The sequence below is a fragment of the Zeus faber genome (assembly GCF_960531495.2).
Source record: "Zeus faber genome assembly, chromosome: 11".
In the NCBI taxonomy this organism is placed as follows: Eukaryota; Metazoa; Chordata; class Actinopteri; order Zeiformes; family Zeidae; genus Zeus; species Zeus faber.
The window spans coordinates 25491968-25517599 of NC_137205.1; the positions used below are offsets into that span (position 1 = coordinate 25491968).

At 47.3% G+C, this 25632-nt stretch overlaps 2 protein-coding genes across 3 annotated transcripts in view; both read right to left on the reverse strand.

Moving 5' to 3' along the window:
• The window catches only part of kank2 (KN motif and ankyrin repeat domains 2), a 22283-nt gene extending 14562 nt beyond the window's left edge, over positions 1-7721 (reverse strand). Inside the window, exon 1 of one of the 2 annotated variants that reach the window (XM_080009366.1) lies at positions 7681-7721. The gene's annotated coding sequence lies outside the window, so the exon portion shown is untranslated. Of the gene's footprint in view, positions 1-39; positions 153-7680 lie in introns of those variants that run through there. The other variant, XM_080009365.1, reaches the window with a different exon arrangement.
• A 2231-nt stretch (positions 7722-9952) lies between these two features.
• dock6 (dedicator of cytokinesis 6) overlaps positions 9953-25632 on the reverse strand; it is a 41453-nt gene continuing 25773 nt past the window's right edge. The window contains exons 23-49 of the mRNA XM_080009860.1: positions 25362-25463; positions 24056-24151; positions 23825-23965; positions 23406-23519; positions 23047-23217; positions 22446-22585; positions 21879-22048; positions 21632-21783; positions 20663-20845; positions 19923-20049; positions 19701-19785; positions 19058-19154; positions 18807-18941; positions 18197-18349; positions 17201-17359; positions 16642-16742; positions 16304-16496; positions 16071-16214; positions 15513-15644; positions 15360-15374; positions 14625-14750; positions 14387-14476; positions 13600-13836; positions 12899-13042; positions 11843-11949; positions 11597-11770; positions 9953-10208 (exon numbers count right to left, since the gene is read on the reverse strand). Of these exons, the coding sequence (XP_079865986.1) occupies positions 10166-10208; positions 11597-11770; positions 11843-11949; positions 12899-13042; positions 13600-13836; positions 14387-14476; positions 14625-14750; positions 15360-15374; positions 15513-15644; positions 16071-16214; positions 16304-16496; positions 16642-16742; positions 17201-17359; positions 18197-18349; positions 18807-18941; positions 19058-19154; positions 19701-19785; positions 19923-20049; positions 20663-20845; positions 21632-21783; positions 21879-22048; positions 22446-22585; positions 23047-23217; positions 23406-23519; positions 23825-23965; positions 24056-24151; positions 25362-25463 (3531 nt within the window). The 3' untranslated portion in view covers positions 9953-10165. The remainder of the gene's footprint in view (positions 10209-11596; positions 11771-11842; positions 11950-12898; positions 13043-13599; positions 13837-14386; positions 14477-14624; positions 14751-15359; positions 15375-15512; positions 15645-16070; positions 16215-16303; positions 16497-16641; positions 16743-17200; positions 17360-18196; positions 18350-18806; positions 18942-19057; positions 19155-19700; positions 19786-19922; positions 20050-20662; positions 20846-21631; positions 21784-21878; positions 22049-22445; positions 22586-23046; positions 23218-23405; positions 23520-23824; positions 23966-24055; positions 24152-25361; positions 25464-25632) is intronic.

Genomic DNA, 25632 nt, shown 5'->3' on the forward strand with positions numbered 1-25632 from the left:
TATATATATATATTTCTTTTTGTATTTTCCATTTCGTACCAGCTGCTGCTCGTGCTGCGGGGATCTCTACTCCCCCGGTTTCTCGCTGTGGCCTCTCTTTTCCCTCCTCCTCTTCTCCCTCTCTCACGTCACTTTCTGTTACAGTCCTTACCTAGGGGAGCCAACGGCGGAGACATTCATGTTATTGTAATACAGATGCAAAATCATTTTTCCTCGAGGACTTCCTGCGCGGAAAATAAACGGCGTGAATGGGAGAAGTGGAACGACGACAAACGAAAGATGTCTCAGTGGTGATCAAACTCAGAAAAGAGAGAAAAAAGGAGAGAGCCGTGAGCCGGTTGATAAAAAAAAAACAAAAAAAAAACTGCAAATGAAAAACAGATGATAAAAAAAAAAAAAAAAAAAACAGCTTCTCCGCTAAGCCCTGATTTAGGATGAGTTAACAGAGGACTAAAAAATCAGGTTGCACAAAGCATTCCAGCGGCGCAGACCCACATCCCAGACGTGAGAAACACAGCCGGTGAGACGTCAGTCACAGGGAACCCTCCCTCAGGTGCCACAGGAATCCTGACCCAACGCATTCTGCAGAAGCCACACCTCAAAGTCACAGTCCCTCTGACACAATAATTGTCAACCTAAGGGCGGAGGCCCGCTGGTGGTGCTCGGAATTGAGGGCCAGGTGGGTCACGGGTTGAGGTCAGTAGAGGAGAGAAAAAAATATATAGATATGAAATTCACAATGTTTCCAGGAGAGCTCACCATTTTTAAAAATGTATGATTTGAGGCCCGTGAGAAGATCAATTGGGACATAATGAGGCATATGAACGGAGATGATGTTTATTGGTTGTTATTTTAGGTTAGAAATATTGAGTGGATCCTGTTTTGTGGGCCCTGGCATAAAAGAAAGGTTCACCCGATCCAGGGAGTCCAACAATAACAATTGCCTGATTACCAAGAGCAAGAAAAACGAAATGTAGGGAGAATAACATTTAAAATATAACCAGCTTGGTTTGGCAAGTTGGCATTCAGTAATGGAGTAGTTTCGTTTTAAGGGGGTATATATATATATATTATATATATATATTATATATGGTCTTATATGGTCGAATCCAGTTGTGCTTCAAACCAACCGTACTGACAATCCGTCTCCGGGGTTCGGGCGTGATTTAAATGGTTGTTGAAGCGGGACTAGGAGCCAAAGTGAGTCAGAGACTTTATTCCCTCATGGAAAACTCTAAGTTTCCTCCGGTCAATTTTGAGCCCTTCCGCCCGGAGATGTTTCACACAGTTTTGCAGGCTGGCGATTGAATCCACATCAACTCTCTGTCGGCACATCAACGCATGGGGAGAGGCGGGGGACTGGACGCCATGGCAAAGCTGCGTCACGTTGCGTCATCGGCAGCAAAGAGAGACACCGGCTCACCGGGACCGGTGGATCTGTGTAAAGGACGCGGCCGACTCCGCGGTTCTGAGGTCGGTTATTAACGTCCTACGACACAGTCTAGAGAAAGAAGCCTTTTATTTTTTAAATGTCAGAGGCCCGTTTATTACAAATGCAACTGCTAGTGAATGGAGGGAGGAGGGGGCTGGAAAGCACTCAAATCCACCCACTTTATGCACTCACATACTCTGACTTGTACACAAGCAATATTTCCAATTAATAGTACAGAGGAGTACATTTAAAAGGAATGCAAAGTACATCTCTAAATGGGAATTCTGTTGGGTTTTTTTCCCGTGGAAAGCCTATAATTATGTTCTGTAGAATGTAAAGAAATAAATTATTTTCAAAACCAAATATGTGTTTCAAAACACAAATGAAATTGGGGCAGTACATTTTCAACCCCGTTTCCTCATATGGGCGGGTTGGGGGGGGGGGGGGGCCCGCTGAATGGTGAACTCTTCCCAACTGTCTCCCTACCACAACAACAACAACAAGACTAATCAATCCAGGCCTTGGATCCTCCCCTGCTGCGGTACTTGGCGATGTTTTCTGTCTTCTTGCCTCCATGACTCACTCCCAAACCCAAAACCCTGGTGTCATGTTAAGACACACACACACACACACACACACACACACACACACACACACACACACACACACACACACACACACACACACACACACACACACACACACACACACACACACACACACACACACACACACCACTTTATCATTAGCAACGGCAGTCTATCACGCCCTTTAAAGAGTCACACTTGACCTTGGTCCAAGCTACAGAGCGAAGAAAAACTTTTTGCAGTGAACTAATCAGTGCACGTCCGCCAGATAAGACCGTTTCTCCTCCTCGTTCCACAGCAGAAAGTGCTCGGAGAAAGCAGGACGGTCAGTTGCGGAGTATGGAGTGTCACACTGTGGCCGACATTTTGTTCGAGGGTCTTTAAGCCGAACAAGACTTAGACATGACCTTTGAACAATGTCACATCGAGGGCTGATAGTGATCGGCATATTGTGTTGGTTATGCTGTCATGCCAACAGGGTAGAGGGGTGGGTGGGTGGGAGCTGGCGAGCGAGAGAGAGATATGGAGAGAGAGAGAGAGAGAGGGAGAGAGAGAGAGAGAGAGAGAGAGAGAGAGAGAGAGAGAGAGAGAGGCAGACCCTCACACTGGAACGACGGCCATATCACAAAGAACCATTCATTCATCCTCCGGTTCCACAGCTGGTTCTAATATAAAGGTAGGAGGGGCGTCGCTGGGAGAAATGGAGAGAAAGAGAAAGAGAGAGAGAGAGAGAGAGAGAGACAGACAGACAGACGGATAGAGGTGTCAAGAACACAAAAATCTCAAACAAACCGGTCATGAGAGAGTGTGTTTTGCCTCCACACGCTGTCGGAACACAAACAGCGACCTGCTGCTCGGACTGATTGTTTGAACACCGTGCACCTTGAAGATTACAGAACAGAAAGAAAAAGACAAAAGTTTAAAAAAAAAAAAAGGAAAGAAAAGTTAATTTGGAATAAAGGGATACTGTGAAGAAGAATGTTTGGACAAATACTCGCAGACGCATAACTGGAGATAGCTTCACAGTGACTCCCCGGACACACACACACACACACACACACACACACACACACACACACACACACACACACACACACACACACACACACACACACACACACACACACACACACACACACACACACACACACACCAGCGTCCGAGGCCTTTTACCCATAAGACTCCCACCGATCGGCAAACACAGCTGTAGCTCCTCAGATGATTTATTCAGGTAAAGAGCCCAGATGCTGGGGTTTAAATTGTTCTCCCTCACTCATTAATCTCCTCCTCCAAACCCTAAACGCCTCCGGCGATACGTCCGAAAAATCACCTCCACCCAAAGGGATTACTGTTAAAGCAACACTGTGATGACAGTATCAACCGTCTTTAGAGGAGTAAATCATCACACGACAACGATGCACTCTCAAAGGGGGCCGGCCCTCCCAAAACCCTCCGTCGGAGGCATGCGTCACGAGCGACCGATGGACGTGATAAGCGCAGGGGATGAGCGGATGAGTTGTGATAACCTGATGGAGGAAGGGCTACAGGAAAGGGAGCTCCGTTCTCCTATTCCCCCGAGGATGCAGAAAACAACCCAGTCACTTCCTCCGCGCCCGGGAGAAAAGAGTAACAAGCAGGGGAGATACTGTCGAGAGGGAGAGAGCAAATGAGCCAGAAAGAGAACGAGGAGGAAAGGAGAGTGAGGGGAGGAGAACTGGGAGGGGTGGGAGAAAAAGGAGCGGGGATATGCGAAAAAAAGAAAGCAGAGAAAGGCGAGACAGCGGAGGGCGAGAGGCGAGGCGAGTTTTGGAAGAAAAAGAAAAAAAAACAAAACGAAAAAAAAAAAAGACGCACAGCTGAGAGTTTTTAGGATGGAAACTTCTCCAATGAGAACACCATGACTGTTTTAAGAACTCGGCGTCCGGCGGAGTGAATCACCGGGGCCTTCGCCTCCTGATAGAAGAAGAAGAATGCGTGGCGATTCTACAACGAATAGATGAAAGAAGAAGAAAGGAAGGAGAAAAAGAAATCACAGAGATTAGATACGGGCTTGCAAGAGCTGATCCAGACCAGGAGTAAATAAGAGTTGCAGAGGAACCTTCCTCATAATCGCAAAAAAAAAAAAAATTGCTCCGCCTAAAAAGATTGCCATCACTTGCGGCATTCCAAAACTAAAAATAGTCCCAACAATGGAGGATTACTATGAAAGGCACTCTGAGACAAAGAATAAACAAATAAAGTGGAAGGATTTCCAATAAAGGGGTTTGTTTTTCAAGGCTTAGGTCTGCATACATTAAAAATAGAAAAAAATCTTTTTTGAGGAAGTTTGAACTTAAAACAGAAGCATCTGTTTTCTACCAGTTCTTTGTCCCGCACCCTAAAACCCTCAAACAGCCGATCACAGATGGCTCCACTTAGCCAACTGGTCCTGAATGAATAATTAATCAATAACTAACAACTGCTCCCGTTAATAACTTTGTGAAGGCTCGACAGTAAAAAACAAAAAAGCAACAATGGCCACTTTGGGCAGTCATCACAGGGTGGTGGAGGGACGGTCAGTAACTCTACGTCAGCGTGCCAGCGCGGGGCGGCATTACCAGTGTAATGTGACCAGATGACCTCATATCCTCGCGGTATTACACAATGTTCTTTCGCCATCCATGCGTATGGTTTTCCAATAGGCGGGGGTACGATGGTAAAAATCACAACCCAAAGTCTGAAGACATCCCCCTTGAGGGTCCGTGTGCCCTTTCACAAATGGCCCCGTTTCTTCAGCATCGAGGGGAGTGGTGGCGTGGAGGAGGAAAAGGGAGGTGTTGGGCGGGAGCAGGCTGATGCTTGGCCCAGGGAGGGAGGGAGGGAGGGAGGGGCGGGCCTGCTCACATTACCGCTGGACCAGGGAGCAACATAAACACCGGCGGGCACCGCCATTGGTCCCCTGCACCGACCTCCGACAGGAAACTGAGCATGGGTGGGGCTGGAAGACACGCGAGTCATGGAGGCATTCACACAGAGCACTGCTATGGCCCGGGGGAGGCGGGGGAGGATGGGGATCAGAATGAGCGATGACGAGAGGCAGAGGTCCGCCTCGGTCATTTTCAAGAGAAGTTGTGGAGGAGCCGCTGGTATGGTATGGACGGGTGGGGGAGAGAGAGAGATAGAGCGAGAGAGAGAGAGAGAGAGAGATGGAGTCCAGACTGCTCGGTGGTGGAGGTCTGGAGCAGCGTTCTGGGGTTACACGCTTGGGTCGGCAGCGCTGCGGTACGGACGGGACGGAGGAAGTAATCTAAGGGCTGCGTTGACGTGGCTAAGTGCTTCCCTCGAAGGGAATCTCATCAATTGCTTCCTGACTCAATAGGAGCGGCTAATCAGAGGGATCTGCGAACACACCAAACGCACACGACAAACACTGGCACACTTTTTTAACCAATCTTCCCTGCTTTTATAATCTGGGAATTTAGGGGAGATTAAGCCAGATCATTCAATCGGGGCGCCTTTAGACCCTAACAAGGCCAATAAGGCCATATGCTCACTTACAACATTACTTTGATTGGTTTCCTTGTCAGGGATCAATATAAACAGGACTAAATCTATTAACCGCTATGCCCCCACGTAATCCCAGCCATATTGGCGCTAATGCCCTCCAGCACCATGTAGTCAATGGCTTTATAGACAATCCACAACCTAAGACAAAGCACAGAAGGACAAAGTGGCTACACATTCATCCCCCTCAAGGATTTGTGAAAATACTTAATTTGAGTAATTAAAGGCACGAACGTTCTTGAGCGACCAAGTTGACTGGCATTTCAATCAGGAAGCCAACAAGGGGTCGACAGGGTCTGCAACAACAACAACAACAACAACAACAACAACAAACAAAAAGTGCCGATGAACCGAGGCACAAGTTGTCGAATGTGTCCAACAGGGAAGAACGAGACACAATTTGCACCACTTCCGCTGGAATAACATTGGCAAACAACAAACAAGCGTGTCTGGTTCCAGCATCTCAGACGGTATCCGGGGCCAACTGTCCGACTGTCCCAGCCAACGACACCGGACAATGACAGACTGCCTCATGCAGGTTAGCGACGTAATTCTATTAACCTCGCTAAACCATTTAAATGCCCGGCGTGTGGCCCGCTGTGCAAATGGGGTTTATAACCTCGCATTCCTGCGTGTGGAATTCCACTACGGAGCCCCTTGGTCCACGAGAGACAATCACATTCCATCCATCCGGACAGCTCAGAAGATGAAGATCAAGAAGACCACTAAGGCATGAAGTTATAGTGGCAGAATTGTTATTGTTGTTATTATTACATAACCTTTATTTGCATGGAACCTTTCATACACAACATGCAACTCAAAGCAACTCTACGTTTACAGAAGGCCATCAACTGGAAATAATAACAAAGCAAACATGCAAAATGTATTTAATAAAATAAGGAAATATTATACTCGATTTCAGTTTTGGGCCATCAATTAAGACCCATGTCATTGAAGGATCACTATCATTCCTCTGCAAATCACTTCTCTTGAGTTAATGCCCCTGAATTGACTTTATTCTCAAGGAATTCTTAAGATACTTCCCTCACAATAGTTGAGTTAAGTGATAAGACAGGGCGCACCTTAAAGTGACGTACCCACGAAAGCGTTTGGGAATATTCCACGTTTATCCAGAGCCGGGCAACGTGGTAACAGCTGCACTTAACGGTATGGAACCCAGATAACGGCCCATCCGAACCACGACACTCGCATGTGCACGAAAGAATAACAACGCACGAAGAACAAAACAGGGTTCGTTTTTCCTCGGGCGAACCGCTGCACTTCCATGCCCCTTGTTTGGGGGGGGTCCGAGCGCGGGTCCGGTAAAGTTCGTTCATCGGGACTCGTGGTCAGGCAAAACAAATTCGGGGGCAGAGGCAGCGGCAGCGGCGGAAAGGTCCGACGGACATCTGGAAGTAATGAAGCCGTGCAGAACGCAGAACGCACGGTCGCGCCCTCTCCCCCGAGCCCCGGCGAGGTGGCCGCAGGGTTTTCCCCCTAATAACAAAGTTATGATACAAACATCCAGAATATTCGAGCGGGCCCGGATCGGGGCTGGGGGGGGGCGGCGTGACACCGTTAATTAAATACAATTGAATACGAATCAAGATAGTGGCTGGCAAAGACGGACTTTCAACCTTCCCAAAGACGAACCAAGCATCCCCATCCGATCGGATCGGATCGGATCGGATCGGTTCGGTTCGGTGGGGGTCGATCGATCGATCCCGACCGTCGGAATTTTAAGAATCGGAGAAAAAAATAAATAAACAACAACAACAACAACAACACGCACGAGACGAGCGGGGAGCGGACGGCGGCCACACAAGTGACGCGAGAACCGCAACAAACGAGCGTCCACCGGCAAACGACGAGCCCGTGACCGCGCTCCGTTCACCCCGTCGCGCGGACAATAAGAACGCCGCTGAGAACCGGGAGAGGGGAGAGGGGGGGGGGGGGGGGCGCTTCACAAAGGAACCCGAGCTAAATCAAAATAAGAAATTAAAAAACACACACAGGGACGCCGTTTGGCGGGAGGAAAGGAAGGCGTTTGTTTTCGCTTGTTTTCTCTTTTCTTTTCAGAAGAAGGCGGGACGGCGGGACGGCGGGACGGACGCTCACCTCTCCGCAGCCTCCAGACGCTCGGCCCCGCAGCAGCAGCTCCTCTGACAGCCGCGCACGGCGCAGCGCGACGCACGCCGCGGCGGGACGCTGGCCCCGCCCCCCTCCTCTTAAAGGGCCCGCGGCGCGGTCGCTCGGGGGGGGGGGGGGGGGCACGTCTCCGGGACAACGGGGTTCACGTCATCCATGTGTCTCAAATCTGATAGTTGGTCTCGCACCGAATGAGGAAATAGAAAAAAATAAAATAAAATAAACAAGTTATTATACGACGACTGGGCAGTTGGCATAATAACAATATCGCGATAAGTAAATAGATATTGCGATGTTGTGTTGGGTAATGCATCTCCCGGAACGTCATGCTGTTCTAATCAACGCCTCTCTACCTGCTCACAATATGCACACTACTTAAGATTGTTTCTCCTGTGTAAATATTTCTATGAAAGCATCCCAAATTCAATTGTCCCCAAAAATATTGTAATATGTGATTTGAATATCATTCGGTAGTAATTCAATATCTAACTTACTTACTTGTGTTTTTTTGCAGCAAATAACTAATCGGGATATACAAAGCTGTTGAATCCAGTTGTGATCAGATAAAATGACATACCGGACATTTGCACTGTGGTTGGAAGTCAAAGGCATCGGGATTAAATACGACTGTATATAGACAGCACAGGCCGGTGCCAGATTTGATTGTACGTCACCTTGGAAGCAAATTTGTGACCGGCTAAATGTCGGATATGACTTATTCAAGTTAGAACACTTTATCCAAACTATAATGCAATACTTATTTAGGCATTTGGACCATTTCCATGTGTAAATATTGAAACAGACCTATAAAGCATCAAAATTCCACAACAAGAATCACAGACAAATCAAATCAGTGTAGAGAAGTTTAATAGAAAGACAGTAAAAAAAAAAAAAAAAAAAAAAAAAGTCTTTGCAAATAAATTAAAAAAAGAAAACTTTTTTTTTTTTTTCCTGATTTGGTAAAATACAAAATTTTGGTCAGCCTTGAAGAGTAACAAAAACAGAGATGACAAAGTAGTTGTAGTGGGAGGTGCTGCAGTTTGTTTACAATAGTGCAATGTAGTAGATACAGTAGTTCCAGTACAGTGGTTAGAAAACGTCTACAATACTTAGAAATCCTCCACGACACACACACACACACACAAACACACACACACACACACACGTTCACCTCGGTGGATCGGTGCGTGGCGCTTGGAGCGGACAGCAGTCTACGTAGGAGGCGAGCAATAAAAAAAAAAAAAAATGTATTAAAAAATAAAAATCTACTCAGAACATAAGACTCGGTCTAGGTCAAAGTTAAAACGTGTCTTTTTTTCTTCGGGGCTTTCGGATTGCGAGGGGGAACAGAGCGTGACCTGTGATGCCACTCAATTTCGGTCAGTGCATTACAAGAGAATTTCACAGTGTTTTAGGGCGTCCCCCGCTACCTCCCCGCGGCGCCAGTTCTCCCCCTCCTAAGCCGCTTTCGTGCGCCTTTTTAAAAAAAGTCAAACCGGGCTCCGAAGTGTGAGCAGCGAAAGAAGCAACCCTTTAAATAAAAAAATAAAAAATTACAAGTCAATTAAGACGGGAGATTACCGGACGGCTTAAACTTGATGAGGAAAGGAATGTCAGTTATTTGGTATTTGGGTATTTGGGAAAAAACCTCCCGCAGACGGGAATATTTAGCCACTGTGTCTGGCGATTTAAGCCCTCTCCCCCTGCCCCTCCCCCCACGTTTGAGAACAAAAATACATTTAAATTGAATAAGTCACTTCGCTCGGCGGCAAACGTCACATCCCCACTCGAGCAGATGGAAAAGCCACCTTGAGCCCCTGCACTTCAGCTCACACGCTCAAACACAACCAAGCCGTCCAAAGAAAACACCAAAACATGCGATCGCAAGAGTTCCCCCGAGTACTCGGGGCATATCATACCAATAAAAAAAAAAAAAGAAAAAAGAAATCGAATCACTGAGTAGTTCAGCAGGGAGATGCCACTCTGGAGACAAGAGCCTCGCTCCAAATGACCGTGTTTACACTCAGATAAACCCAGCATATAAACAGCGCTTTCTTGTTCCTGTCGGAGAGAGAGAGAGAGAGAGAGAGAGAGAGAGAGAGAGAGAGAGAGAGAGAGAGAGAGAGAGAGAGAGAGAGAGAGAGAGAGAGAGAGAGAGAGAGAGAGAGAGAGAGAGAGAGAGAGAGAGAGAGAGAGAGAGAGAGAGAGAGAGAGAGAGAGAGAGAGACCGGGAGGAGGGGTGTTGGGGGAAGGTGGTACAGGACGGAGGGAGGGGGGCTGGGGCCGGGGTCCGGGTCACGGGGCTAATATTGCGTGACGGGGCGGGGGAAGGGGTTTGAGTTAGGGGTGCAGGCGGGACGGAGCGTCTGTGCCGCCGCCGACAGTTGGTTTGCGCCGGGGGGATGAGGGCGGCTTAAAGCTTCTGGTTTCTGCTCTCGTCCGGCCCCGCTGAGCCTCAACAGTCCACCCTGCGAAGGCTGGACCTGCTGTAGGAATTCCTGGCGGGGGAAGGACGCAACAGGGGAATGTTGTGTTTAGATTTTACATTCGTTAATTGAGTCCGGTCTATATCGGACATTTTGGATGCTTTGTTCGAAAACGAATTACGACTATTTGGAACTGGCTGATTTATTTTACTCTCAGTTCTCATTCGTAAAATCGAAAATGAAGAAATTATTCATTATTTATTGTCTTCAAATCAGGCGATCAAACGAGGTCATTTTCAATTATTTATTTCAATTTCATCACTGGGTCACCCGTGTCCGGTAATATACTGTACGTGTCAAGTCAAAAACCTTCTTAAAAAAGTACAATTTCTCGTGCAAGAGATTCAAAACCAAATCTTCCGCATCAGCTGGTCATCGGTTGGGAAGCGCGGCTTCAAAAGGTGATGGGGGTTGCCAGGTATGACCTACATCACCCCGTGCCAGAACATTACAGCTCGGCTGACCGAACTGGCCGCCGGACAGCACCGGCGCATTTTAGGATTTCTTAGGGAACCTCGTAAATATCACAGAGAATGCGACAAGCTCATGGATGTGTATTTACTTTTACTACATACATGTGCCTCTCTTTTCCAAATACAATTAATTGGGATTCATTAACGCACATTTATTTGTGTACAAATCATACATTCGCAGAGGGTTCCCAAATCCAGAGTGTATTTTGAGTAATAAAGTACATTTTCACGAAGAAATATAATATAAGAGAAAACTCAGAACAGATTTCACAGAACATTTTTTGAACATCCGGGTTCAACCTCCTCTTCACTCTGACGTCACTTTCATTTCTTTGAAAGTGCGCCTTCTTCTGATCGACTGATTTATTATTAGTATTTTTTTGGGGGGGGTCACGTGGTGGGGATATGTTTTTTGGTGAATGTTCCTCCATACCCACAGTTCGCTGACCACAACGAGCTACTCAAATCCACTGCCAGCGACTTTCGCTTCCTGCGTGTGCCTGATCAATGGCGGACCCCGCCACCGACAACGGACACAGCATATAGATGGAGCACATACATAACACAAACACACGGACTGGGCTTGTTTCTTCAACAGTGCTGGTAAATAAGGGATTTGTTTTTTCTTTTTTTTTTTAAACCAAATAATCTTACGGATTACCACTTTAAAAATGTTAAGGACAGTCCTTATGAAAAACATAGTTACAGCAACCAACAAAGCACTGAGAGTTTCTGCAGCGATCTACTCACTGTACGGAGTGCACTGTATCAGTAAGTTGATAAGAGCGACACAATGTACGAGTCCTGAGGGAAGGACAGGGTCCGGTGTCATGTTACTAAAATGCGGAGACGTGTGAGCTCATTTCGTGCGTCAGTGTGTGTGTGTGTGTGTGCGTGCGTGCGTGCGTGCGTGGCGTCTCGAGTTACCTTTGTGTTTGTGTGGTTTGAGCCGGCAGCGGCCTGTAGAGCTGGGGGATCTTGCGGTTGGTGAGGGGACCCAGCGCTTCTTTCAGCTTGTTGTAGTTCCTCTCCAGCTCCCTGTGGTACTCCTTCTGGTCCGGCCCGATCAGCGCCTTGTTCTTCCGCAGGGCGTCCTCGCACCTGCACGCATTGGGTTGGTTAGCGACGCGGCACGGTCGGCACGGTCTGACCTCTGAGCGTGTTGATCATCACCTCTTTGTGAAGTCCTTGAAGCAGAGGCGCAGCTTGTTGTGGTGGCGGAACAGCTTCGGGTCCTCGGGAATCTCCGAGAGGAAGACCTGCGCCACCTCCAGGGGGCCCTGAGAGGGAGGGAGACGGGTGGGCGCGCGCACACACACACACACACACACACACACACACACAGACAGACACACACACACACACACACACACACACACACACACACACACACACACACACACACACACACACACACACACACACACACACACACACACACACACACACGTCTTTATTTATTTATTTATACATTCTACGATAGTTATTTGCCGACAGCGTCTCATAGCGCTGCTCCGACAGATCTGTTCTCATCGACGCATCGTCTCAAAAAGGGCGGGGCAGTGAATTTTTGTGAGGACGGTTTAAATCCAGACCCAAACCAACAGCGACTAACAGTTAACATCAGTTCAAATCAAAAAAGCCCCAAGCTGTATTCAGTTGTCGGGTCTGTAATAAGAACTACGGCCGACCCGACTTATCCCCTTTTGTCCTGGTTGGGGCTCCCAGTTGAAGGAGTTCTACGACACGGAGCAGATCTGCGCGCACGTCAAATTCAGAGAAACCTAAACCGGAACGCAGAGGATGGAAAAACCACATGGGACTTTGAACCTCGTCTTGATCGCACGCGTGCGAGATATGACAGAAACGTCCTGTTGTCAAAGTGGATCACATATTGATAAGCCACTGCGTCAAATCAAATTGTACTGAATCAACAATTTGACAAATGACAGTCTATTTTGTGGAATCGCTATAGAAATTTTTTTTGTTGTTGTTTTTTGTTTTTTTTTGTTAATCTGTGGTATTTTCGAAGCTAAACCTTAATCAGAATCATCATTTAAATGGACCCGGTGTTGACAGAACAGCTTCAACCGACTGCCGCTTCTGATGCCAATCGCTCAGGTGGAAAAATACCCAAGCTCTCCATTAGGGACCGAAAACCATTTTGTGTTACAGCGAAGACTGGGGTCACCCTTTTATTATTCATCCAGTGAAGTTCACCGGCGGTACCTGGTTAACGGTGGTGCCCACGCAGCCCTGCAGCACCATCTGCAGCATCTTGGAGTCGGCCGGATCCTGGTGCGTGGCGAAGGCCAGCTCCTGAGTCTTCTTCTGCATGTCCTCTATCGCCACCTCCATGGGAACCAGGATGATCTGCACCGCACGCGTTCCACACAATCACCTCAGAAACGCTGCTTCGCGGCGATTTTCACGTGTGATGTTGAGTACTTTGGAAACTCTGAATTTTTAAGTCTACTATAAACAGCAATATTAAAAAGAAGGTTGAAAAGGACATATATACATTTTTTCATCATACAAATCATATATCATAACTTAGAATAGATGATTTTGACCAAAAAGAAATATCACAATATGTTTTCACCGATACCGCCGTATCGGTAATTTGACGATATTTGGGGGATGTTGATGTGTGCTTTTGGAAGACATTTACACACAAGGAATATATTGAGGTCTATGAAGTCCAGAAAACGACATAACTTGACCGTAATGCAGCCTCTAAGACAGCGTTTAATTATATCATGATGTTATGAGAACCAAGATCCCAGACGAAACTGAGTCTCATATCATCATATTGATATTATATTGACATATCATACCAATAAAAATATATAAACACGCTTATTATCATCATTAATATTGTAATAATTATTATCATCATCATCAGCGGAGGAGGCCGCCCAGCCGCTTACTTCCTCCTTGTGGCTGACGTTGACGCGGGTCTTGATGTAGGGGAAGGCGTGCGAGGTGCTCAGGATGGTCTTGCGCTTGTACTGTTCGTGCAGGTCACCGTGGGCACGGCCGTCCAGCGTGAAGGGCGTGCAGTACATGAAGGTGCGCAGGTTGTAGTTCTTGTCAAAGTAGGTGATCCGCTCCTTCAGCTCGTAGGTGTCGAAGAAGGGCTCCACGTAGGTGATCTGCAGGTAGGCCTGGAGGAGGTTGGCACACGGGTGTGAGGGGATCCACTCATCAGCACGTTCCCGACCTCGGGGGTTGCACATCGAATGACCCGACGTGGGCTCATGTGATATGCACACAGGGTCGAGGGACATTTCTTACACTGATATATTGATATTTGATCGATATATATATTTTTTTTTAAATGAAGAAATAGTAGTTAAATAGGTTTGAACTATATCACAATTTCTGTATAATTGATTTGGTATTGAAATTGACATGAAACAGTTTCCTAATAGCCAATGCTGAATATCTGCACTTTTACCACTAATGCAGTTTTGAAAGTAAAGTCAGAAAGTTGCTTATTTAGCACCAATCTGTTTCTCATCAGCTCAATGTGAATTGTGATGTATACAACTATTGGTGCCAACTCCAAAATAATAATGAAAGATAAAAATAAACAAAACAAACAAACAAATAAATAAATAAGATTTGTCACACTCTAATTGCTTTTGTAGCAAAAATATTGAGAACCCCTGGTGTTAATGACTCTGCAATAGCGGAGTTTCCCCAATGGCTCACCTTGTTTGGATCCAGTTTGTTCTTGTCTACGTGGTTGGAGTCCTTGATAATTTCAACCACCTCGTCTCCGAAGCGCTCCGAGTAAAACTCCTGCGCGCAAAAGCAAAAAAAAATTCAAACCGTTGAACTGTGAGAGAAAAGAGTCGACCTCACCTAACCTACGCGGTCAGCGACCCAATCCAATATGCCTCTTGAACGCATCCTAAAAATCACTGTAATGAGGTTATGGGCATCGTGCCTCCAGCCGGTGGGAGATCTCCGCCAGCTTGGTGATGGAGGGCTCCTTGTAGACGAACTCCTGCTCGTCCAGATCCCCGAAGCGACAGCCATAGAAGCCCACCCGGAAGTAGGTCCCGAACATTCTCTACAGACTAGTGTATTGGTTGGAGGGGGGTTGGGGGTTGGTTGGCGGAAAGAAAGAAAGAAAGAAAGAAAACACAGATGACCTTTCGGGAGCTAAGTCGGCCTGAAAGAGGATAACAAACGTTTAAGAACAAACGCGCTCATCACGCGGCTTACGATAACTCCATTACTGTTGGTCAACACCAGTCATTCACTCGCAGGGATGGAAATGAAAGAACTAATCCAAAGTCACGCCGGGCAATATAGGTGGCGTATTCAACTTTACAATTGGTTGTCATTGAAGCTAATCCGAAACAGATGAAGATTTCAAATAACATCCCATCACTCCCTATAGGAACACTAGTCAATTTTCAGTAATTGGAATATAACTGCTGTATCAAAAGCCAAAACATATTCGGAAACGTTTTGAATCTAGGCAATAGTACAATATATACTATATACAGTAGCTTCCATTGTAGTATAAGAGTATTGCACTCACCAGGAAAACATTATTCCCAAAGGACAAGAAATGCACCCAAGACAAAGGAGAGAAAACATACGGTTAAATTAGTAAAAGTAGCTGTAACTGATATGAAGTGGAACAGTTTGAGACAAACAATGGACGACTTACCTCCCATCCTGAGCTCTGTTGGAGTGGAAAAGGGAAAAGAGGCATTAGAAATGGAAACCAAGATGGTGGTGGTGGTGGTGGTGGGTTCGTTTCCACGACAACACAGACCACCCAGCTTAGCACGACTGCATATGAGGATGATAATGAACACACCTGGTTGTAGACCTTGTTGAAGGCGTCTTGCAGTTTGCCGTGGACGGTGGCCAGCTTTTTGAAATCCCTGTTGGCCTCGTGGATGGGCAGCAGGATCTTGTAAACCTCGTTTATGGCCTCGTACATGGCGGCCTTGGGGTGGGGAGGGGAGGGTGGAGGGCGGGGGCAAGAGAGAACAATGGAAAACAGCAGCTTCACAACATGGATGTGTTGGCATCATGACTTGGTGCAATGGTAACTTTCAGAAGGCGGACCCCGCCACCAACAAACAGGGTATAGAGGAGCCCCTACATGACGCTAACACATGAAATGGCGGCCTCTTATAGTGTGCCGGATAAATACATTATGGGATCAATATGGGATTTCTTAACAAAAAAATAATCTTACGGATTACGACTTTAAATAAGCCTAACTTTAACATAATAAATCACAGTCGAATTCTGAAACCACGTGCAGACATTGGGACATACTTCAATATCATATTTCTATATTATTGTGGAAAAATAAAATAAAATCTCCAGGATCAAACTGGCCCCACGTGGCTGGGTAAAACCGTACCATATTGAAGGAGGCAGCTGCCTGTTCCAGGAGGCCGACCAGGCCGGACTCGCTGAAGTACTTCCCGGCGCAGATGCCCTCCTCCTCTGGAGACAGGATGTCATCCGACACCGCCGACTCCTCCAGCACGTTGGAGGAAATGTTCTGCGGAGCGCGGTGGGAGCGGTCAGCACAGACAAACACGGCGGCGACGCGGGACAAGGCGCCGCGAAAGACTTAAAAAGGCCGCTGACCTGGAAGGTGACGCAGCCGATGGGGAGGTAGCGGCAGTCCTCCAGCATGTTGAGGTATTCGGCCACCAGGGCGGCGCTGTGGACCAGGCAGTGGGCAGCCTCGGCGTGGTTCCCCCGCGCCGAGTGCTTCCCCGCCATGTTCTGGAGCCACGTCAGCCGCAGGTCCGGGGAGTTCTGGTAGCCCTTAGCGATTCTAGAAGCAAGAGAACAAAAAATAAGATAAAATTAAAAGAAAGAAAAAACACAAGCAATGATACGATACAAGGTCATTGTACCACTGCAGATATAACTGCATCTTCATCTTCATCGTTCAGTATTGTTGACGTGCGTGGGAGTACCTGTACATCAGGTCAATGAGCATCTCCGGGTCCTGCTGATGCTCCTTCATCTTGACGGTGTCAGTGAGGATCATGTGCAGGTTGAAGACCAGATCCTGGACCTGAGGTTGTGGTACGAGCGAGGAAATCAGCTTTACCATTTCACCCTCGTAATATATGTGCGAGAAACCTGGTACTATAGAGACACTGTGTTCAAAGCGGATATTGAGTCCGACTTATTTAGAATTATTTAATTGAATTATTCCAGCAATTTCTCCCGGAGCAATTTTTTGCCTGAAATTTTCAATAAAGCAATTGAATAAAGTCACGTGAATTGTTTGAAAGATTAAGAACGATCATTTTTTCACGTTCCGCTCACATCAATGTTTTTACAGCGATGATTTTTTTCTATCACAATAAAAAAAAAAAAAAAAACAAAAAAACCTCAGCTACAGATGCTGTGAAAACCCATGAATACAATTCATTAACCACTTCTTATGGGTTTATATTCAACTAAATGAGGTACGATTCACTATCCCTGACCCCGCCACGCAGAGCTTCACGTGAGGATGTGTGGTACCTGCTCTGGAAAGGGCGTGTCCCTCAGCTCCAGATCCTCCTCGGCGTACGTCAGGATGGTCTTCAGGGAGCGGCGCAGGTGCTCCTCGTTGAAGTTCTGCGACGTTCCCACCAGGGAGGACAGCGACATGGTCACCTGCATCTTCACCCGCGCAAAGTTCTGCACCGGGCACACGGTGTTAGAAGGTTTATGATGCGTTATGATATTGTTATGTTGGAATACTCTAAAGGACAGGTTTCGCCATTTCTCAACCCGGGGCTTTATTCAAAATGTTGGATTTTGACCATTTATAGCTTTTCGTAGCACAACCTCACTGGACGCTCGCCGATGAGAAACTACTGATCTGCAGCTTCTCTCTGTCCTGCCTGAATGCAGTTCAATGGGGCATGTTTTGTTTTTATGCCTTTTAAAAACAAAACATGTTAAATCTCCCTTTTTGAAAAAACTCCCAGGACCGTCAGGCAGTCTCCACATTTTTTATTTTATTATTATTTTTTTTAATCAGGTTTCTCTGGGTTTTATTGACTTTTTAGCACTTCTGAGAATCAGCGCTTACGGCTACATCTGCACGAACCTAAGTGACTAGAAACAGGGAGTTGCACCGCTTCATCGCTTCATTTACTAAAGGTCGGGGTTGAATAATAGTGAAGCATTCCTTTAAGGTACAATAAAACAGCTCATATAGTACTGCACCATTATACCACCGCCAAATTTCAAAGTACCATCTTATCTTACTACAATATTACTGTAAAATAGCGAACTGTAGCATTCGCAGGTGAACACTGGAAAACAACGAAAAATTTGATTAACTAGTTTGTCATTTGTAAGTATTCATTTTTACACATTCTGGCACAGCATCATAAATCAAAAAGTTGTGACACCAAAATGTATATTGATGTTCTTTCGCAGCCCTATTGTAAAACACACAGCAGGCCCAGACGTACACGGCCCACAGAGCCTGCAAAGCGCTAGGGCGAGACGGGCGCGGGGACTCACGTTGCCGATCTCAAAGTTCTGCCTCATGAGCAGGTAGAGCGAGGCGGAGGCGTGGCTCCTGACCGAGCCCACGCTGCTGCTGCAGTGGCGGAGCAGACGGAGGCAAAGGTCGGCGCACAGCTCCGTGTCCTCCTCAAACAGCATCTCCGGAAACTACACGTACCCGCACGCAAACGAACGAACGAACGCACACACACACGCGCACACACACACACACACCACACACACACACACACACACACACACACACACACACACACACACACACACACACACACACACACACACACACACGGTACTTCACAAACCGGCTATGATGTAACGTCAGAGTAAGAAAAAACACGAGGTGCTTATTAAAAATTCAAAAGGGAACATGGGAAATAAAAATACACGGCTCTTAGGCAGGAGAGGACCTTCTGTAGAGGATGAGTCATTACAAGCACCGAGTGTGTGTGAGCGTGTGTGTGTGTGTAATGTATATAACGTATGAGTGTGTTTCGCGCATGATCATTCAAGTGGAAGAGAAGCGGGCGGAAGAGTTTCCGTGGACACTTATTGAGGTCGAGCAAACATTTCTGTTGGCATCGGCGTGAGCAGCGGGCCCCCCGACCTTGAAGACGAGCGCCCTCTGTGTGGTGAAGCAGTGCTGCAGGAACAGAGCGCTCTGGCTCCCCGCCATGCTGTGGAGCAGCACCCTGAGCACCCCGCCCAGGACGCTCTCCTTCAGCTCCGACACCACCACCGTCTGAGACACAGGAAAGAAACGTAACGAGACGCCAGGAGAAGCTAAACAGACGAATGGTTGGTTTGTGAAGGTAAAATATATATATAGATTTTTTTTTTGTTTGTTTGTTTTCTTACCTTCACTATAATCTCCAGTGTGTCCAGCGCGATCAGAGAGGCCTCCGTCGCCAGGTTCCCGTCCACCACGGACTCCTGCTCCTGCTCCGCCTTAGTCCTGGAGACGAGACGCGCGTTCACGGTTGTCACTAAGCTCGAGACGTCATTTGTAGTAGTTTGTTAGTTCTGTACTAGAGGGTTGGGACTTCTGCTTTCCCAAATAGAATTCAGAAACCAAGCAAAATAAGGTAATTGGGACAATACAATAAAAAAAAAATTAAAAAATTGTCAGCGATGCCAGGATTTAGCACATTTGCATTGAAGATTGTCGCGTTATGTTAATGTTTTCATTTGTGCTGATGTCAGGTGCATCATATCAATGGTGTTGTTTTTGAAGGGCACAGTGCCACTGTGCGTCAGAGGCCTTATTCCTGCAAATTAATAACAGCTATGTCTTTTTAAGGAATAAAATACTTCAAACAAAAGAGAAGAAAAATATGGACTTTGGCTTCGTCTAAAAATATGGGCTTCATCAGCCTAACCACAAACCCTCCCCCCCAAAAAAACCCCTATGTTACTGATGAGGGAGAGAGAAAAATATCACGTCGTCAACGAGTGATGCAAACGTCCCGTGTGGCTCAGTTAATGCTAATAAATGACCTACTTGTCCACTCGGTCCGTGTTCTGTCTCCAGTGTGTGACATTTTTCCTCCATCGGACGTTCTCCTGGCTGCCGTAAGGACTCCGCTCTGACCAAAAAAAAAAAAAAAAAAAAAAAAAGACAACACATTTAAAATGAATCGCACTTTCCCCGGCGCAAAAACCCCGCTTTCCTCGGAACCTCAAACAAAGACCACGACGACGGGGGGCGCGCGCCGGCTCTCACCTCGGGAGCGGCGGACCATCTCCTGCCGCGCCCCGATGGTGCCCAGGATGGCCTCCTCCAGACGGGCCTTCATGTCCTGGGACTTCTTGAACGTCAGGCTGTTGATCCTCTCCAGAGCCTTCTTCCCCTGGGACCACCGCCAGCCACGGGACGAGTCGAGAGGAAGACAAATAAAAAAAGAAAAACCCCAAAAAACAACTGAATGACAGATAGTTGGACGGCGTCGGCAAAAACTCATATCAGAATGTTTTGTGGCAGAGAACGGCGATATTTACGCAAAGGAAACTTTTTGTGTAGTACAGCCTTAAAGGCCACATTTAACAACCAACAACCAAAATCTCGGACCATAGCCTCATATCGCAAAATGGCGATAATATCAACATACTGCCTGTCCTCCAAAATACTTTTTGATCTGGAAAAGTACTTATTTCAGTGTTCATATGGGGCAGAAAGCTGGAGTACAAGTTGTGTTGCTACATTATTGCTGTATAAGTTAGAAGCTTAACTGTAGACGAACAGGCTTATCTTCCCAAATTGTTGACAGTGCGGTCGGCAGAGCAGCAATTATCCATGCGAAGCGCATTGTGCAAAGAATAAAGATTGCACAGACCACAGCTTAGTCTAGTCTAGCAACTCCCCCGGTGCATTCCTGTCTATCTGCACCGTCTGGCAGTATTCGCGCTCATAATTTACTTTTCTCCATTATTATTATTTTTTTTTTATCTGACCCCTCGTTGCACCTTGTACTCGAAGCAGGACACGCAGAGGTTGAGCAGGTCCAGCAGGCGGTTGATCTGCAGCACGGACAGGTCGGACACCCAGCGCTCCAGCAGAACGGCGTCTGCGTTCTTCAGCACCCACAGGAAACACACCAGCAGCGTGCGGCTGCACTCCGCCGACAGAGAGCTGGACTGGCGCCCGGCCTGGGGGGGGCATCGGGGTGGAACCGTGTGTGTGTGTCCGTGTGTGTGTACACACACGGACACACAACACACACAACACACACACACACACACGGGGGCGCGCAACCACGTGGACCGAACAGCACATTCAAATAATAATTACTTACGTATTTATTAATTAATGAATAATTTATTTGTTAATTAATTTACAGAATTCCTAATAAAGTTGCTCTGATCCATATTGGAAAATCCTATTGATTTTTGTATAATTTAAGTATTAGGGGGGACTGTGGTGGATTTAAGATTTAGGGGTATTGGGCACGATTCAATTCTATTTACTACCATCTGATGTATGTTAACTAGTTAGAATAACTTCTTAAGAAAGTCAATATTGTATATCATGTATTGTGTATCAGAGTATCGATTGTTTTAAACCAACCCTGATAGGCATTCAGAGAATTTGTGCATCGTTCTACTAAAAGACTGAATCTGTGCTTTAAGAATCAACATCATATAATATTTGTGGCCAAGCCTAGGATTTACACCTGCAGGAGACATGAATACAAAGTGCTGATTTTAAAATTCCCCTTTATAGAGCCCTAAACCTGCCGGTTTCGGGGCTCTCATAGAGAAGCCAGTGCATAGAGTGCCCTCTAGGGGCCCAGAGGGGGAAGGGCCCCCTTAGCAGCGAGACGCGAGAGGAATGCGCGCTCGGCTCTGCCTCCCCCTCAGACGGAGGCGAGCCTCGGAGGAGTCAGTCTGCGGGACCCCCCGTGGAGCTACCTGACCCCTGGCGCTCTGACTCACCACCGTAGGCAGAGCAAAGGAGTTGGCTTTGGCATGCGGCAACGGGGAGCCGGCGATCGCCATGGCAACAGACTGACTGATGACGCTGCCGCTGTCTGGGTCGGCGTCGTCGGCATGGGCGGAGGCGTGGCGGACACGACTGGGAGTGTTGTCTGTAAAAAAAAAAAAAAAAAAAAAGTCATTACAGACGCCGTGAAGCCCATAAACACATTCATGTTAGTTAGTACATAGTCTTTTAAAAAGCGACCTATGAAGTCGTGGAGCTGAGGGAGCGTCTCCATGACGATGGGGATGAGGGGCAGGTAGAGCTGGGCGATGTGGGCCCGGACCTGGGGGTCAGTGTAGCGGGGGTCTGCGTCGTGGCTGCACAGCAGAGAGTGCACCGCGCTGATGGCCTTCTTATGGAGGAAGAACACGCTGCAGGGTGAGGGGGAAAAATATTTTAAAAATATATATAAAATTTAAAAGGAAAAAGCTCAAAACATTAAGAGTGGTGTTGAGTGATATATTTTGTGAAATAAATATATTAAAACATGGAAAGTGTTTAGGTAAGATAAAAAAGTATTCAACTGGGGGAAAAAAAGTTTCTGAACCTGAAATATATCCAACAATGTAAGTAATATTAAATACCCTCCCCAGCAGTTATTCTTACCTTAAAGGTAAAACTAGTTCATAAGTCTGACTGATATGATAAAAGCTACCGAGCCGCATTCTTTGAATGTCAGCAGAGATTTTGTGGGAAAGGTCAAAATCTATTCTTACGTTTTTGGAGCGAAATATGCAGTTGATATATTATGCGCGCGCGTCAACTGACCCCTCTCCGTCGGGCTCCAGGATGAGGGAGAGCTCGGCGAGCAGCAGACCAGACAGGAAGTGTTGCTGTCGGAAAGGGAAGGAGAGGTCGAACATGCTGGCCACGCCTTGGTCCTGCGCCACGCTGGAGAACGCTGAGCTCTGCGTTATTCGGTGAAACGGAAGAGTAACAACGCCGATAGTCAAGATGTGATTTATTAGGAGTGGAAAGAAAAATGAGGGAAAGCGGGGGAAGAAATAAAATAAAATTGTCAAGGATGAAGTATATGGACTTTCTGTTTTAGGATATTTTATCTTCACCATCATGACTCTTTAACCCGTTTTGACGGTACGACCTTCTTTGGAAGAGTAAGTTGAGACCGCCCATGGAAAATCTCTTACAAAAACTCACCATAATTAGCGGTGTTGATGAAATATATTTAGTTAAATACATTAAAAAAAATACATACGTAAAAATATACCTGCATAAAATGTAAAGCAATAAAATAAAAATATATCCTGCAATTCTCACTACGACCCCAAGGGGGCCGCACGGTAACCGGTGGGGTCGTATTTAAAACAATTTAAATAAAAGAACTGTAAGTTTTCGTGTCATCCAGTACCTGCGAGGTGGTGGAGGAGGTGGAGGGCGAGGGAGACGCCGGGGGGCTGAGGGTGGAGCAGGGCAGGTTCAGGGTGACGTAGTGCTCGTGGCTGCAGACGATGCGGGTGAAGTCCATCCGCAGGGCGTTGAGGGGGCTGGGGTTCTGGGTGGTGTGGAGCTTGTTGCCGATCTGGTGAGCGTGAAGCACAAAAATGGTCATCAGCGGTGACGAGTAATAGAGGGATGTTTAACCGGGTCAACCAGGCCACCAGGGGAAAAGCCACGGGGTCGGTCACGTCTGGATTTGAGACGGCGCACAGGGCTGGTGTGTGAAGGGGAGAGTTGTGTGAGAGAGAGAGTGAGAGCACTTATGCGTACCTGTTTATAGTAGGTGCGGATTAGGTTGAAGACAAAGCCGCGGTCCATGAGCGACAGCAGATCGTTCAGGAAGAACGCCAGGCTGCTGTTTAATCTCTCCACCAGCTCCACATCCTGGGAAAGGAGCAGGCGGTAAAACAGGGAGAAACGGGGCGTGAGGGAAGGAGGGAAAACGATGGAGATAGAGAGGAGCACAATGAGAACGGGCGAGACCGTCGTGTATTTTTCTCGGCCCGAATGTCCGGCAGCCGTTGTATTAGAGGGACTTTGTTCTAAATAAAGCGCCCGAAAGCCCTGACCGCACGTCGAGGGAGTGCGTTTTTTTTCACTCTAACACAGGTGAGAGTGGTTTAAAGGTGGTGGCCGACACGGAGCGGCTCCGATGGCCCACTGGTGAAGCGCAGCGGTCGGCGTCGCACCTTGTGGTAGCGGCTGCCGATGTCGGCGCTGATGGCACACACCAGCGCGGCGACGTCGTCCACAAAGCGGTCCGGGAAGCGCTGGCGCCGGGGAACGTCCAGCCGGGAGGACATGAACAACTGGTGCGCCATGCTCTTGGTCTGGGGCGGACGAAGGAAGAAACCAAAGTCAAAATATCGTCTTGTTGCGACCAAAATCTGGCTCTTAAATCATCGGGGACGTCCACTGACCACGAGCTGGAAGAAGAACCAGGCCTGCTGCAGCGCCGCCTCCCTCACCGCGCTGGTGCTGACCACCCACTGCAGAGCCAGCTCTTCGTGCAGCAACTGGGCGCACGCACACACACACACAGAGCCGTCACAATTACGACATAAACCGCCTCAAAGCAATTATTCGAGCATTGTGTAACACTGTTAGAGTCCACAATCATATGTTTCCATTCAAATTGTAAATGCGGGAATTTTAAACTAATATAAGAAATGTCGCAACAAATAGAATGTCAATAAAGGTGTATTTCATCTGTAAACGGTCTAACCCACATTTTTCACTTTCCAGCGCTCATAAATGTGTAAATTCTGTTCATAAATGTCTCCTCCACAAGGTGGGAGTACCGTTAAATAATCATAACATTACACTACAACGGTGTGAGGGGCATTAAATTAACTAAAAAGACAATTTGCAATCGCAATTATTTTAATGACAATTAATTGTCAACTAATATGTCAACTGCATTTCATTGGTTCTGTACCTGTACTCTACTAGTGACAATAAAGTTGAATCTAATCTAATGACTGTGACGGCGTACGTACATTTTAAAACCGGCCTTTAGTCCAAAAAAAAGTTAAAATATATAAATCTTTACACAAAACCAACAGATCACACTGAAGTGGATTAGGGTGACAATGATGATGATGGCGATGATGATGAATGTTCGACAACAATGTGTTAGTGGGTGAAAATGCATGGTTGCCAGTTTGGTTTTTTTTTGTTTTTTTTTACCTTCTTGGCAATCTGCCTCGTGGGCACTGAACACAAGGTGGTGCTGTCCAGAAAGGCAGACATGCGATTGCAGCTGCGCTCGCTGGCCTGGCACGGGGGTTGTGGAGGGGCGGGTGGAGAGCAACACAGGGAGGAGGACAAAGCGGCGTGTGAGAGAACGGATGGGGATGATGAGATGAGATAAGAGACGGAGAAATTCCCTACAAACAAAAACTCTCAGTGGATTTGGGGGGTGGCGGGGGAACTGAAATCGCCAGGGCTGACTTTCAGGCAAATGGAGCCGATGAAACCTTGTCGTGGCGGGTGGAAAATGAAAAAAAGACACGTGCTGGAGACGGGAGAGAGAGAGAGAGAGGATGCGGAAACTGTCGAGCTGCTTATGTGACGGGGTGAGAGCTATGGAGACACACAGGAGCGGACAGGATGGAGGTTGCCGGGCGTAGGGGGGGACAGTGGAGAGGATGAGGCGGCGGGTTCAAGCATGGGCAGTGAAGAGGTGAAGTGTAGGTAGGGCGGAGGTAGGGAGGGATCGGGCACCTGCTTCAGCTCGCAGCTGGAGTTGGGGTTCCGACGCAGCACGGACCGGGGCCCGCCGGGGGCGTAAGCAGAGTTTACCCAGGAGTGGGATCGGTCTATACCCTGGCGCCAGCAAGCACACGCACAATGAGGGGGAGGGGACAACAGGGAGGAGTCCGAGGGGAGGGGAGTCGGGGGGAGGGGAGGCAGAGGAAGGATAGGAAGCAAGGGAACACAGGAGTAAGCGCAACTGCGGAATTGCCGTCGTCGGTGCAATAACACGTGGAGCTCC